Raw genomic sequence first — 16,264 nt, 5'->3', positions numbered from 1 at the left:
TCAGTAATTTTCTGTTGGAGTGGTGTTTCAGCATGAGACGGGTGAGCTCAGTGGGCTCGTTGAGTGCTCATGGCATGGAAGATATGTACATAGAGCAGCCCCCACTCATCACTTCGAGCTGCAGTGATGTGGATTGATTTTGCTGTATAGTGATCCATTACAAAACATAATGCAAATTACTTTTTTTTCTTTTCTTTCTTTCTTTTTTCTCCACTCTGCCATTGCACCAACCCATGTCTGCCACACAATGACAGAGATGTAGAGAATTGTCTTAAAGTACTGATGCAGACTGCTACAGGCCCATACATGCATATGCACATACACATATATATGCACACACTCTGACTCTACTTTTACAAATGGAGCAGAATGAAGAGCTCAGTAATAATTAGGTTCAAGTCTTAATGAGTGTCCTCAGTGACTTTTCTTGCTTTTCCTGAAATGTACCTTTTGTCCCTACTAACAGTGTTCTCTTTCTATTTTTGGAGGTCTTCTCTGACTTCTTTTTTGCCGTGATTGATTGAGTGTTGGCTTTTGTGTTCTTTAATATGTCATCTCCAGCACACGTTACAATCCCTGCTGTCCACAGTCTGACACTCTTTGCATGTGTTTGCAGTCGAAGATGAGCATCCATCAACGCTGTCACCCAAAAAGAAGCAGCGCAACGGAGGCATGCGAAATTCACCCAACTGCTCGCCCAAAATGATGAGGTAAGACATTGATTTCAAGACGCTCCCCTCCAGCCTTCAAAAGCAAAAGAGAAAGTGAGAGAGAGAGTGAGCATGGTGGAGAGACAGGAGGGATGGTGGTGGGATGGTGGGAGTAGGAGGAGTGGCGAGGGAGAGAGGGAGAGTGGGAGCGAGGGAGCGAGGGAGAGGAGAGGAGCCCTCTAAGGCTCAGGCGTTTAAGCTGTCAGCCTGTCAGTGCTTAATGATAGAGCTGAAATATTTCTGTCATGAAAGAGGCTATGAAAAGCTGTTTGAAAAATACTCTCGCTTTAAAGTCTCAGCTGTCACCCCCCCAGTCTCGTCCACATGTAGTTCTTAAACAGCGGTGGCACTAATGACAGTGCCAACCAATCAGAGACGCCCGCATGGTTACTTAGCCTCAGGCTCTTCATCTATTGTAGGAGCCCCAGTGAGTAGTGTTTTTGGATCTTAAGGCCATATGTGAGATGTATCATCGCAATCAAAAATGAATTCAAATATTACCTTCCTTTTATCCTGTCCAGAGGAATTATAATGCTGCTAATTGATTTTGACTGATAAAAGGGCTTGCTTTCTGCCCATGTGGCCAGGAGACAGAGACTCATATGCAAAGGCTTTTAAAAATGCAGAGACAAAGTTGTCCATTTCAGATTAGCCAGCGAGATCGCAAAGCTAGAGATTAAGGAAGACAACACAACTTGCCACAAAGTTACACTACCATATAATTTAGTCTATACATTTTTTAGGATCTCAAATATAAGTCCTAGTAATTGTTGACATATTTGCTTGTTTTGCTGTCACGTACAGATTGGATTAGAATACACTTGAATGTATAGAACACCATACGATTCTAATAAATAGGAATAAATAGTTATTCTTTACATATTTATTTGTTTTCATCAAAAACAAATTGGTTTAAAATACAGTGTTATGTATAGAATACTTAAGATTCTACTAACCGAACAATAAGTAGTTCTTGTTTATGTTGCCATTGTTCAAAAAAATTATTTCTGTTTTTTTTTCTGCTTCATTTGAACACAACGCCTGTCATTTACTGTGTGTAATTGTATGGAATAAAATGTCTTTATATTAACTTCCATTAAAGTAAAGAATGTTTTTGGCCTCTCCTGTAAAGTTAATATTCTAATATTTTGGAGATTTTCTTCATACAGCATCAATGTTACATGTTATATATATATATATATGTGTGTGTGTGTGTGTGTGTGTGTGTGTGTGTGTTTTTGTCATATACATATGGAATAGATAGAACACTGTTTCTGATCAATCTCTTGTTCTATGTGCTGCCTTGCTTTAGCATCATCTAATCAGCTTCACTAATCCAGGCTCTAAATCAGGCACCAGTGACTATTCTACATACATGCCCACCACACATGCCCGATTCCCCCTACAAATTCCTCCAAAAAGGAGCAATTATACACACTGTTACTTACAGTACGCTCTCAGATGCACATAGGATCTCACCCTTTAGTACGTTTTTTAAGCAAGAATGTTCAATATGCCCTTGGTTATAAAGACTGGGGGAGAAAAAAGGAAACGAGGCACAGAAAGAAAAGGAAAACCTGGCACACTTCCAATGATGTGCCTGCTTAGAAGGATGTTTAGTTTTCAGTTCTTAACTTAAAGCGTGGAACAATTTTTCTGTGCTGAGTTGAAGGTCCCTGTTTGCAGTGTAATGTATGCATCTCCTCTTTGATCTGTGAGTGATAATAATTCTTGGGAGTTATTTACCCTGTTTTGAAATGCTTCAAAGCGGTGTCAAAGTTTTCTGTGCTTTAGGGTGCCTCTGTGTTCAGCTGGCTCTTGGGTACTGGATGACAGGTCCTCTGTTCTAGGTGTAGGCTTTTCAAGTCATAGCCCTGCAGCAAAACATCAAATTACCGAACACAGCCTTGTGGACGTCTCCAGCCGCTGCCCACACTGTCTGTGTACCATATATACATGTAAATATTAAATACTTATGTTTCAAAAGGTGCATTTTATACACAATGAAATGTGATTGTTTAAGGTACCCTTAGGGATACTTTATTCTACAAGCAAGGGAAGGAAAAACAGCCTGCGTAAACCATATCAAGTATGGGTTTTTTACAGGCTTCTGCGCCTCCAGGCCGTTGTAAATAAATAATGATCAACAGATTGGCTGTGGGTTTTTGAAAAGCATGCCTTTGTCAGTTTGCATGATGGAGAAAATTTTCAAAGCAAGAGGCTCTTTTCATAGGGTGCTGGAGAGGGATTGGGGGAGCCAGTGACTGCCAAGTGATGGGCTAGAATAGCTAAACACTGTTTGAAAAGCAGCTAGCCCAGCTCGGAGGGCAACTTCTGCTTTGGTTAAAACTGCCGCTCTCTCTCGCTCTACTTAAACACATATAGGCTACTGCTCTGGACATGCCAATTAAAAGCGTAAACTTGCTTTCATTTAGAAGCTACACAGGATTTTTATGGGGAGAATCTTCAGCCGAAGCGCTCTCGTCTTTTTTTACAAGTGTTCAATGGAAGCGCTGAGCCCTCAGTGGTGTCTTTGGACTCTGATGGAAGAAAAGAGACCCAGCTGAACAGGAACGGATCGAAACTTTTGCTGGAACATTTTGTTTCTTTCATGTAAATAAAGCCGTCTCTGTGAGGTTTTTTTTCTGTTGGAAACAACACTTATCCGACGAACAGGCGTGTCAGTGCACCTCGGCGCATGCTTCTTGACGAAATTAACACTGTTCACACAGAGTTTATGATGGGGCACGAGACATGTCTAATTGTGGGAAGTCACAATGCATTAGCTGCGATCCCTTAGCTGCAGCAGTAATGTCATGTTGCTAGCTTGGAATGGCGTGGAGCAGAGGATTGTGCTGGTGACTGTCAGGCTGTGCTGACAGTGGGTGAGACGTAGCTATCTTGGCAGAGGTGCGCAGCAGCAGTCAGTGCGCTGAGGAGAGATTGAAGTGACAGGGGTCCGTAGAGTGAGTGGTGAAACATGCAGCATATAATGAAATATTCAGTCGGGGTGTAAAAGCACTAAATGCTTTCACTGTTATTAGCACCTGCCCACAGCCTCATATCGTCTGCGCAAAGCCAGCATGTTAATTGACACGTTTTTGATGTGATATTTCAGCAATCAAACGTCGTCAAAATGCAGAGTGAAAAGGGGGGCTTCAAAGGAACATCACTGAATGAACCTACTTAAGAGAGACAGGCAGAGACAGATAGAGAAAGAGAGAGAGACAGAAAGAAGTAAGAATGCTTTGTTTTCAGGGTAAAAACGGTTCCCATACTATATTTGGCTTTAAATTGAAACAGTACATGTTTGGACTGCTCATACTGATGCAAATCTATTACAAATATTTTTAATTTGCTCAAAAATGAACGCACTTTATGCAAATACTAGAGGCAAAGGCAAAGTCTTATCATTCATTACTGTACTAATTAATAGGGTGTGGTCCTATTGTAATTTAGAACCATAATTTAATCCTGTGTTAATAATGATGTGTTAAAGAGCAAGGTGGAATAGATATGCTGTTCTGTTACTTAGTGTAATCTTATTATATAATTATATAAAATATCACAGGCATGAAATAACAGAATTGAAAAAGTCATTTGCCAGCATACGTACATTAGCGTGAAACTCTGGAATTGTATTATTATATGAAAGTAGGTTTGATGGAGATACAAAATATATAATGACTCTAAAATGGCGCAGTGCTATGCAACTCTATAGATTCCAGATCATTAAAAATGTTTTACATGTAAACAGAATTACGAATTGAGTACAAGACACTTAAGACAGCTGTGTAGCTTAGAGAATGTTAGAATAAAATATGTAATGTAACTCAATTTGCAAATCCTGATGCAGATACTTTGTTGTCCAGTTCTGTTTAAATATTTGAAGTGAAATTACCATAAATAAAATGGAAAATAATATTATTATCAATTAGGAACTTATTTTAAATAACACTAAATAACAAATTTAAAACATCTTTTAGTATATTTATATAATTCACTTCTCAATGTTATGTGAACAAAGTATTAATTTGATAGTGTAACAGGCAAGTAAGTTATGCTGCTTAAGTAAACTGAAATAATTATACTTAACTAATAGAAGAATTAATTATAATTAATAATTAGGTCAAGACATGAATTATAAAATAGACTCAGTATGACAGAAGAAGTGTATCAGTATTGGTGGATAATTGCTTAGAAATTGTCAGACAAATGTTTAGCATTAGCTGATAGTTAAAGCATTTTATTAACTTTACTGGATATTTTATACCATAGATGTTACATACATGTTATTTTATTAATAAAATAATAGGAATAAATATTATGTTATTTCTGTGTAATGCTAAACTAGATAGATTTAGTCCCAATTTCTACATAAATGTTTGCAGAAATCCTTATTGGCATCGTTATGAACAAATGTGTACATTAAAAACATCAAATACTGGTATTGACCAACAATTACCATATCAGTGCATCTCTCAGTAAGCATATTTTCCTGTTCGGTTACGACTATAGCATCAGTATCTAGAACTAAGCTTTATCAAGTGCTGAGGCTTCTGGTTTTGGTTGAATCGCTTGTAGTAAAGTACTACAATTGATTAGATTATAGCTATTTTTGGGGTGGACCAGAGCAGGCAGTATTGCAGGAGTTCAGTCTTCTGGTGTTGAACTCTCTTTGGCACTGAGTAATGTGAGTTTGAGGGAATTACTGATGAAAGCTATATGTAAGTGCACTGGGGAAGAGCTGAGAAGGAAAAGCATGTTCCCCTACAGCCATGAAGCAGAGAGGAGGCTGCACAGTCTGGCCTCAGGCTATTACCTCAAAGGTAGGCTTTCTGACCTGTTCTCTGCTCCAGTAGTGGGCTGCTCTGTGTGGTTTTGTTGACATTGTTATGGCCTCTTGACAAGTGTCCTGTGGAATTTCTCCCAAAGTGCTCTCATAAATGATAGAATCCCTAAAAACCATCTGATACGCATTATGAGGCGGCACACATGAGAACTGCCATATGCCACCCCCTGCATTAGATACTGGTTTGAAACTATTGAGATACAGTAATTGGGTGTGTGGTTAAGTACTTATCTTTCAGCTCTTAAAGAGTTATTAATAAAGTATTGGTAATAGTAGTTGATAACTCATGCTTACAGTTGAAGTGCACCCACTAATTTGTGTAACTGTGAGGATTAAAAGCTCTCTGAAAAAATATAATACAGAAGAAAGTGGGATATGGTTTATAAGAAGGATATGTTTGTGTGTATTTGTATTTTAACATTTGTCTTTAATGCAAAAATACAAGATGAAAAAAAATCACCAAATCCAACCAATCAGCTCAAATCGAATGTACTGTCCTCGTATACATTCACATACATTTGTCCTCTAGCACAGAGTAGCTGCTGAACTGTTTGGAGTGCTTTTTAGGAGAGCCCCGCCATCCCCGTGCTAGGTGTACACCAATGCCAGTGTTAGCTTTAGTGCCAGTGGAGTAGCAGGACCTCTTTCACGGTCAGTGTTCCTCCAGATCAGCTTCAGCAACCCAGCCACGCTGATATAGATTAGCCTGTTTGGTCGTGACACTTTTCTGAAACATTAATGGCCTTCAGTTCGGGAGAGCACAATGTGATTGGGCAAATTCCTAAAATATTTAAAGTGCTGCCCTGTTAAAGCTTTTACTGTAGGGCGCAGCGCGTCAGGAGCGATGCGGGGTAAAAGCCGGTAATTGGCGTTCCATTCTGGTGCCACTCAGTCAGCGCTCTGCTCATGCTCACTCTCTTCCACTCCACCGCTGTCACCAGCAAAGGCACTTTGTAGGCAGCCCAGAAAGCGCAACCGCTTGGACGGAGTCCGCTGTGTGGATCTGCCCTGACAGTGACGGACCTTGTCACCTCACTGCTGCTGCTAGGGGACCTTTGATTAATGTCACAATTATAACATATAAAGTACCACCTTAAAATAAAACCGTTGCCACTGTACAATGTATACAGTAACTCTCATAAGCATGGCTTACTGTCTGTATGGTGGTATTAGGTTCTCATTGATAATAGAGGCGGTTATGAGAAAAATACATAGTTAGGGGCATCCAGAGTGTACACCACTGTTCACTTTCACTGTGAACAGCCACAATCTTCTAAATGCCTGCACAAGCTCTGGCACAGTGACATTAGCTTTTAAACTCTACTTCACTGGTTCTATTCTGGTTCATTCAAATTAGCAGGTTAGCTGCTCACTTGGGTACTAAAAAGTATATGTATTTTTGCATGAATACATTAGTTAGACATTGTACCTTTTATCTCCAGCTTTGTTAACATACTAACAGTTCTGCATAACCTAATGATTGATATTAGTCATTCTTTTACTCTTACATAGCTCTAGTTCCACAAACATTCTGCAGTATACAGATAGTTAATGAGAATTTTCAGTACCGTGCAAAAGTCAGAGACCACCGTTTTTCCAGTATTAGTCAAAATGGCCATTAAGATCATTTTAACTTTAAGTAAAATTCATTTTTCAGCATCAGAAAAAGGATATCTCTATATATACGCAAATAATCCACTCTTTGCTTTATTACAGCATCCACTCTTTTTGAGAGACCTACTTTTAGTTTTTTCACAGAAATCTGTAGGAAAATTTTGTCCACACCTCCAAAATTCAGTCTTAGAAGTTGGTTGCATTTTCTGCTTCTTATAAATCCAAGGAATACCAAACATATTAAATGATCTTGAAGCCTGGACTGTTTTTAAAAAAGCAACAGCTTCTTGGTTTGATTTGAATTTGTTTTTCTTTTGTGTCTGTTTCCTTTTTTCAGTAAAAGCTTCTTGACTACATATCATTTTATGTCCATTATGAGTTATCTTCTCACAGTAGAACACTTCTAGATTTTTTCAGATCTGAAGGAAGAGTGGAACTTGATTTTCTCTTCTCTTAAAAATGAAAGATTTAAGTACTGTTTATCTGATGGGGACAGTTTTGGTTGTCTACCAGGTCTTGCACAATTGTTAGGGGTTTAATTTTTTTCTTTTTATCATTTTAAATGCAATTTTGGAAGCTCTTATTTTTTACACTCATTTTCCTCTCACTTTCCTCTTATCTATATCTAATCTCCTGAAAAATTATATATTGTTGTTTTAACTGTAAATTAAATAAATTATGGGTGGTCTCTGACTTTTACACAGTATTGTGATTGGCACGCAAAGCTCTCTCAGTATATACAGAAACTAATCCTACAATTGGTAAGCATTAATCGCAAAAATTAATCAAGAGTACTTTTATTTATTTGAAATTAATTTCTTTTTTATTTCTACTTGAGAACTTTAATCAGCAACTAATGAGTAATTCAACAACCTTGTTCAGTAAATTAAACCTTTTCTCATTTTAATATTTCTAATGAATGAATATATTTGGTGTGAATATGATACTGTATAGTCTTTATTAGTATATAAATCATGTCATGGACTTGAATGGAAGCTAATGATAATAATTGTTTGATGATGTGCTAGTGAGCTTGGCAAATTAATCTCTTGGATATAAAAATAACCAGACATGTATGTAATTATTATTTTTATTTAAATGAAATAACATTAAATCACAGTGCACCATGAATTAACCATGAAAAAATTAACATTAGGACACTTATTATGGAATAAATAGTTGTAGGTGCTCCTTTCAGCATGTTGTGAGACTAAAGTAGGAAAGAGATTTTTAAACTGATGGAAACGTGTAAATGATTTTTGTAAACTACAGGTTTATTATTTAATATAAGCCCTGTCAACATTTTCTTCCATTATCATTGTTTAATGCACAGATCTGCATTTTTTTCTTTCTTTTCTCCTTATGCTCATGTTCAGACACGACCCTCTTCTTATCCCGGGAAATGAGCAGATTGAGAATATGGATGTTAATGTGAAGAGATATGACTCCACAGGAATGTTTCACTGGTGTCCATCCAAAGACATAGAGAAGGTCATTCTGGTGGGTATTGTTCTAAGAAAAGGAAAAAAGTGCATTATGAAACTTTGTGACCACTACCGACTAAAAATTCAATATCCTTTAATACATTTTAGATTTGAGTTGAATACTCTAATTTTAGTTAAAAGCTGTTTTACTGACTGAAATGAGTTTGTGTTGTGAATTAAATTGTGAAATACAGCTGTTCTTACTGATCAAGTTTTTTTAAACTTAAACAAGCAGCAGAAACTCTTAGTCTTAAATAATTATAAATGGTTTAGCAATTTGGATGGGGGGTTATGAATTAAATGTGGTTACAGAATCTGGTTACATAATTTTGTTATTTTAACCACAGTGTTTTGTTTTAAAGTTGCCAGTTTACCAGCCTGTATGTGCTATAAAACAGAAGTGTGTGTCCAAATACCAAGTAATACTGTTTCAGTTACCAGATTTGCTTTCTTTTAGTTTAAATTTGTCCCTAACAAGATTTTCTCTCCACAGACAAGGAGTGAGGCCTCCATGACGGTTCTGAGCGGACACGTAGTGGTCTGTATATTCGGAGACGTCACGTCTGCTCTGGTTGGCCTTCGAAATTTAGTGATGCCTTTAAGAGCAAGTAACTTCCATTACCACGAGCTGAAGCACATTGTGTTTGTGGGCTCGCTGGATTATCTGAGGAGAGAGTGGGAAAGCCTTCACAACTTCCCTAAAGTCTCCATCTTACCTGTGAGTACATTGCAGAAGTATTAGGCTAGACGTTTACTAAGCCATGAGGAGACAAAAGTATTTCACGGACATTTCAAGAAGCATTGAACCAGGTTCAGGTGTTAATTAAGCAATAGAACAGGAGTGGGAGTGTGTTATTGTGAGTAGCATCATAGCTGTGTGTTTGGTTGCACGATTCAACGGCGAGTGCCATAGATCTTCACAGCTGTGGAGTTATTCATGGTAGCACATTAGTGTGTTTTACAGTCTTTATTCAAAGAAAATGTCAAATAAAGAAGCACCAATCGTTTCAAATATATGTTTTTAATATGGATATGGATAGGTGAAAGCTAACATAATATAGTTACTGTAAATGCTAGAAAAAAATAGCATATAGCAGATAGCAAGACTTTTTAAAAATGCATTATATTTTGAAAGATCAAATGTATTTTCTGCAGAAAATAAAAATACATTTGATACTTATGTATATCTTGAATTTAAAATCAGCAGTCTCTCCGACTCTCAGACTTTCTTCTGGGGAGTATGTGCCACTGGAGCAGTAGTGAACCCTCTGTCAAATATCTGCATATTACAGTCATATAGAAAAGTTTATGCTCCTGTGGAAATTCTGTATACGGCTAATTTTCTTAAGTGAAAATAACTATATATTTATATATATATATATATATATATATATATTTTTAAGCATATTTACTGATTATTTGCTGAATTTAACAGATAGGAAAATGTGGCCTATGCAAAAATTCTAGCACATTTATATTTTGTGTGCTGTTATCACTTATAAGTAGAATATTTTTCAACTGCTCAGGTTGTTTGGTGGGAACTATGTGTTGTAAAAGCTTTAATAATATGCCGGCTTGTTTCTCCAAGCAGCGTTTGCACAGTGTTAGTCTGCACTGTTGCAGGCCCATGCTGCTTGTGTGAAACACTGGCCCAGCTGCCTCCTTTAGAGCTTGTTATCAGTGACTTGACTGAATATTAAAAGTGAACCCAAAACGCTGCCATCAGCGAAGGCTACCCTTTAGATTAGAGAACATCTCCACATCCCCCAGTGCATAGTTAGATCAACTGAATGTCACTGCCTTTAGAAAAAAAGAATACTTGTTAACTAATTTCCCAGTGCTCCTCCCTGGCTCAATCCTTAATTTGTTTTCTCCATTTTTGCTTCTTCCTCTCTCTCTCTCTCTTTCTTTCTCTCTCTCTATCGCTCTCTCTCTCTCTCTTTTGGCTGAAGGGGACGCCATTAAGTCGAGCTGATTTAAGGGCTGTCAACATCAACCTCTGCGACATGTGCGTTATCCTGTCAGCCAATCAGAACAATATCGACGATGCTTCACTGCAGGACAAGGAATGCATCTTGGCATCGCTCAACATCAAATCTATGCAGTTTGATGACAGCATTGGGGTCTTGCAGGCTAATTCCCAAGGTAAAGAGTGGCCTAGGACACTTCTGCACATGGCCTGAGGCGACTGGGCTGGCAGAGGGAATATTCCTCTGCAACATCAGTCTGCTAGACAGTAAAACCTGCTGATTGCTGTGTGCTTTCAAAGACAAAAGGCTCTGCCCTGCTACTAGGATGCTTAGATAAAAAATAGAAAACAAATACAGTAAAACAGGCAATTCCAACAAGCATATCACCAAATGACAATGTTTTCAAAAATAAACATGCATACAAGAGTTCATCAAGTTCATGCAATAGAAGGACTGTATTTGGAATCTACTTCAACACAAAGAAAGGGTTCTAGGCTAATTAAAGCCTTATTTCTACATACATTACATTCCACTTGAGAACCACTTAGGAACCTTTATTTTTTAAGAGTAAAGGGGGAGAAACATAGATATTTTTGCATAAATTCTGTTTTCTTCTGTAATATAGTTTATTCATCTTACTTCTTAACTTGATTGAAGTGATTAGTTCTCCTTCCATGTATTCATACAGTTCATACATTTCATAATATCTGTTTATGTGTGTGTGGTATCATCTTCCTTCTAATCTGAGAGCTGCTAAACATCCCTAAATATCACACTGCAGACCGTGCATTATTTGCCTCCATTAGTGGGGCTGCGGCAGATTTGTTTGCCAACAAATTGAGTTGAACAGATTGTTTATGCATTCAGATAAACATGTAACCCTCTTGTGCCCATCAGGATTCATCATCATTAAGCAGGCAGTACAAATCAGCAGCACCACTTCTTCAGCTGCTCTTCATTACGCAAATTACACAGCCCACACAAGCTGGCCCACAACAATTAAGATTTCAACTGTTATGGAGGAGCCACTTTTGTGAGGAGAAATACGGCTGAAGCCTTGAAATGACAGCGTTTGAGAGAGACATTTGTGAGGCTAACTGAAATGCTCTTTATTACTCAGCAATGACGGTGGGTTTGTTGAAGAATAGGTCCTCCCAGCATGGCTGATAATAGACCTTTATCGTTCTGTTTGTGGGAGAGACACAGGAAGACAGTGTGTCATTACTGCTCCCCATATTAATTCATCTAAACATCTGGCACCATGAGCTACACAGGAACATTGTAGATAATGTAGATTTATTTCATTAAAAGTCTAACAAGTGAGGAGAGGTAATCCGTTCATTACTAAGTTTTTATTTATTTATTTTTTTCTTTCCAGTAAGAAAAACCTCATTATTTGTTTATATGATTCACACTGCATGAACTCTGCTTATATTAAATAATTTGCGGATAATAAAATAGTAATAACATTACCAGGTTAAGTTTTAAATACAGTATATATCTTCCAAAACCCTGTACCATTTTTCTATGCCACTGACAAGCCTCTTAGCATCTCAGTGCAGGGTGCTGAATTTGAAGAAGAAGGTGTAAATGACTAAATCAGCAAGCCTATTGCCAGGGGAAAGGTATAGACAAGTGCAAAACGAGTAGTGCCTGGGGGCATCTCTTTCTGCCAGGGAGTCCACATCCTGTTCCTCTACAGCCTCAGAACAAAAGAATCAAAAGAAAAGCTTCTGCATAAAACCATTTAATCACAGTGAACACTTTTAATTACCTCAACTGTTCCCTAAAATTTTAAAAAGAATTATTACATTAATCTTAATTTAACATGATTATTTGCAGTTGACACCATCGCAGTTGTAGGAAGAGTTAAATACAATATAATCAGACTATTAAAACCTTTAGAGACTTGTTAGAGTTCAATAAATAAATTAGTTAAAGAATAAATTGGTTTAGTGAGAAGCTTTTGCGTTTCTTTTCATAAATGAGAAGTGTGGAAACTTTCTGTGTTTAGGCATTTTGATTCATGAAAAATACATTGCAAATGTTTGCACTCCTTCAGGCAAATTACATGCCTTTTTGATTTTCTAAGTAAAAATAAGTTAGCCTCTACAGGGAACAGGGAACATCCTCTGCAGGGAACTTAAATTACATATTGGATAAAATAATAAAATTTGTTGGAGATTCCATTTAATTCCAAAAGTCTGATTCCACTTACTTTGTATATATAGTGCAGAATGTTAGACTGTGAAGGCTTGATAACTATAGTAAAACACAAGCTTTGTATTGCCCTTAATTTCAAGTGTAAGATGCAGCATTATGGAGCATTACCTGTGGTTTATTTAATCTGTTCATATAATAATAGACATTCCAATAAGTTACGACTTTATAATTCATAAAGTTTTATTTAGGGAACACTTACTAATTCTTCTAACCCATTAGTTTGTGAAAGCTGTGCTCTGCGTTCATTCAAGGCAAAACTCTGTGGAATGTGTGGGGAAGGAGCCTGCACCAAACTTCAGAACCATTTTAGGAAAGGAATAACTGTGGGAATGAATTCCACTTAGGTCATTTTGTTGCATTTTTGTTTCATTCGGTCTGAGAAACTCAGTTGCCACTGCCTATGTGAATCCTACTAATAATGGAGATGGTAGATTAGAGCCCAACACATCAACACTGTACACTTTGTGTGGTACAGATATATAGAGAAAATGGTTTTTCCCATTAAAAATTTTACCCGTCAGTGCATACAACTTTGTTTTATGTTCATTATTGTATTGTTACTGTTTTTGATATAAACACAAGTTCACAGGTCCATAGGTTCTCCCTTTTCCTAATGGTAACCAGCACAGATATGGTATAATATGTTATGGCTGTGCTATGTCTACCTTTACCAGAAGTTGCAGTATGCTGTACTTCTGCTTGATGTTCAAAAGTGCAAATGTTAACTGTGGTAGTACGTACCTGTCTTCACTATGAAAAGTGAATGTCACATTTCACAGACATTACGAAAAGGATCCCCCATTTGGTATTGTTTAGATTTTCAGCGAGGAGCCTGACTCGGACTGTCACTGCTTTTGTGATGTGTTAACAGAGTAAACAACAGGAGATGGAATTATTTTGTTCAGAATCTGAAATTTGGGGAAAATGTGGAAGTGTTGGTGTCTTCCTCCTGCTCTCGCGTCTCTCGGCTGAAAAGATGCTCAGCGAGCGTACAGAATTCTGCGCTCCTTTTAAAACTTTGTGACCTGAATCTATTGCCTGCATTATGTTTGCTACTGTACAAAAACAAAAAAAGAACTATACGCTTGCATTTTTCTCTAGTCAGCACTAAATGATGGATGTCAAAACAGGCCTGATGCATTATGCATATGGCATTACTGATTTAAGGTGTTTACTTGTCAGCTTGAGGAAATGCAAAAGTGTCAAGTCATGTGAATTCATAGTCCTGTCACCGCCGCTTGTATTTCATGGCTCAGAATCGCGTTTTCACATAAAAGGTTTTCAGGATCCACTTCACCAATTTTATGGTAACAAAATGAACAACATATAAAATTTATATTCTCCAGTTGATGGAAGGCAGCAAATGCTAAATATGTCTCGACTGACCCTTAAAAGCTAAATATCCACACTGCAGTGTTTTAGGCTGCCGCCTCGGCCCTTTCATCCTTTTTCATCTTTGACACCGTCTGCCTCTTACAGCAGTACAAAGCCATTTATATCCAAGTCCACAGCACCTCCAGACACAGGGTTTTATTTCTTTACCATATGAAAAAACCTACTACTAGTAGTACCATACTACTAGAAGAAACTGTGAAAGTAATGTCTAGTAATCTAAATGCTTGATTGAATTTATAGTCTGTAAAAGCTGCAAAGAAACCCCAGTCACAAGGGTTTTCTTCTTTCTTTCTCATGCAAAACAATTATACTACTTATAATAGAAAATAGACATTCAAATATTTCCTTAATTGAACATAAACAAATTAGCAACCGCACAGCAACCCCAGTAAAAGGGATTTTTCCTACTGCTTATACTACTGTTAGAAAAACAACTGAAGTAATGCTCATAAATTTATGTTTGTTTATTTTACCCGTCCATGTTAAAATTTCAAATGAAATTTATTTTGTATTTGTGTGAAAGGTCACCCTGTTGGGATAGATTGAATGTAAATTTGTGGTGATATTGAACTAACATTAGTGTGGCACTAAATTTCTCATTGTCTGTCAGTCTGTCTAGCTATAGCAATATAGTCCATCTCAGAAGCATAGCATTTTAAACTGGAAACTCAGTGTTAGGTAGGGACACCGAACAAAGATCGCTACAGTAGCTTGTTAGGTTGAACAGGATTTGGACAGTGTTCTGTTAAGTTTGTCCAGCATGGCAACAACTGCTACTATAGAAGGCACGGTTGGCTGGATTGTGGGTAGGTCTACTGAACCTTCTGTCTATATGTCACTATTCTAGATGCTGAGAAGTTTGATCTGTATTCCCTCCCCCTCTTCTTCAGGTTTCACACCCCCTGGCATGGACAGGTCATCTCCAGACAACAGTCCAGTGCATGGCTTGGTTCGCCAGGCATCCGTTACCACTGGCTCCAACATCCCAATCATTACTGAACTAGGTGAGTCATGACTACGGTTATGCTGCTACCATGTCAAAGTCAGGTGTGATTAGAATCTAAACTACTGTCCAGCAGTCTAACAGCTGTGTCTTTTATGGTGCCGTAATGTTGTGCCCAACGAGTTGTCTAGTATGTCAATGAACAGTGTGCTGCAACATATGGCCGGACAGGTCAAAGTATATGTGTTTAACAAAGCCCTTTTAATGCATGCGGATGGGAGCTGGACCTGCAAGAAGGCAAAAAGCATGTTGTAAAATGGGTCCATTTATTAATAACAATGACGGTGGCAGTATTCCCAGAGCAGAAAGACTCATGAAAGTTTCAGATCTCAGAGGGCACTAAAGCACACGGGACTGGCCACTCTAACTCTCCACTGACCCAATTACAGTGCACTTCAGCGGAAGTGCCTGCAATGCAAGGAACATCACAGTTCTTGCATGCTCCGATTCCATGTGTCCCTCTAGACCAGAGGAATCAGATACGGCCCATGAGGGGCTTCGAGAGGCCCACATCTGAGACACTTAATCTCAGTACTGTTAGGGTAGCCAAAATAGCGAGAAACACAAGCTAAAACGAACATTTAGCCATTTTTAGGTGTTCTCCTAAATTCGCCTTAATCCCATCGAGTGGTTTTCCTTTCAAATACCTTGCCGCTACAGCAATGAAAGCTTAAAACCCACATGCCATGGAGGCAGGCTCTGTTTACCAGTTAGGCACAGATGTCTGGTATCTCGCTCTGTACTTCCAGATGCTGTGCCCCTCTCAAAACTGATACTGTACCTTTAGATTTCTAATCCCACTCTTGACATGATACTCTCATTTATGCTCTTCCTTTTTGTTTGCCTTTGAACTTGTTTCAATAACAATCTCCCCTCAACACTGTTTTATCATCATTAGCTAAGCCTGGCAAACTACTGCCTTTGGTTTCATTCAGTCAGGAAAAAAACAGTGGAACCAACATACAAATGATAACAGAACTGGGTAAGCTGTGCCTTTGTCCTCCACTACACTG

The 16,264-nt window shown here is 38.0% G+C and overlaps 1 protein-coding gene across 21 annotated transcripts in view; it reads left to right on the top strand.

Moving 5' to 3' along the window:
* The window catches only part of kcnma1a (potassium large conductance calcium-activated channel, subfamily M, alpha member 1a), a 212,960-nt gene that overhangs the window by 180,684 nt on the left and 16,012 nt on the right, over positions 1-16,264 (top strand). For 10 of the 21 annotated variants that reach the window (XM_037538395.1, XM_037538393.1, XM_037538394.1 and 7 more), the window contains 6 exons: positions 617-710; positions 8,553-8,676; positions 9,154-9,378; positions 10,613-10,805; positions 15,139-15,252; positions 16,150-16,233. In XM_037538395.1, coding sequence (XP_037394292.1) covers positions 617-710; positions 8,553-8,676; positions 9,154-9,378; positions 10,613-10,805; positions 15,139-15,252; positions 16,150-16,233 — 834 coding nt within the window. Of the gene's footprint in view, positions 1-4; positions 14-616; positions 711-8,552; positions 8,677-9,153; positions 9,379-10,612; positions 10,806-15,138; positions 15,253-16,149; positions 16,234-16,264 lie in introns of all 21 variants that reach the window. The other 11 variants (XM_037538405.1, XM_037538389.1, XM_037538406.1 and 8 more) reach the window with 2 other exon arrangements.

Source organism: Pygocentrus nattereri, chromosome 5 (genome assembly GCF_015220715.1).
Source record: "Pygocentrus nattereri isolate fPygNat1 chromosome 5, fPygNat1.pri, whole genome shotgun sequence".
Lineage (NCBI taxonomy): Eukaryota > Metazoa > Chordata > Actinopteri > Characiformes > Serrasalmidae > Pygocentrus > Pygocentrus nattereri.
The sequence above is the reverse complement of the archived record's forward strand: the minus strand, read 5'-3'. Positions and strand labels throughout refer to the sequence as shown.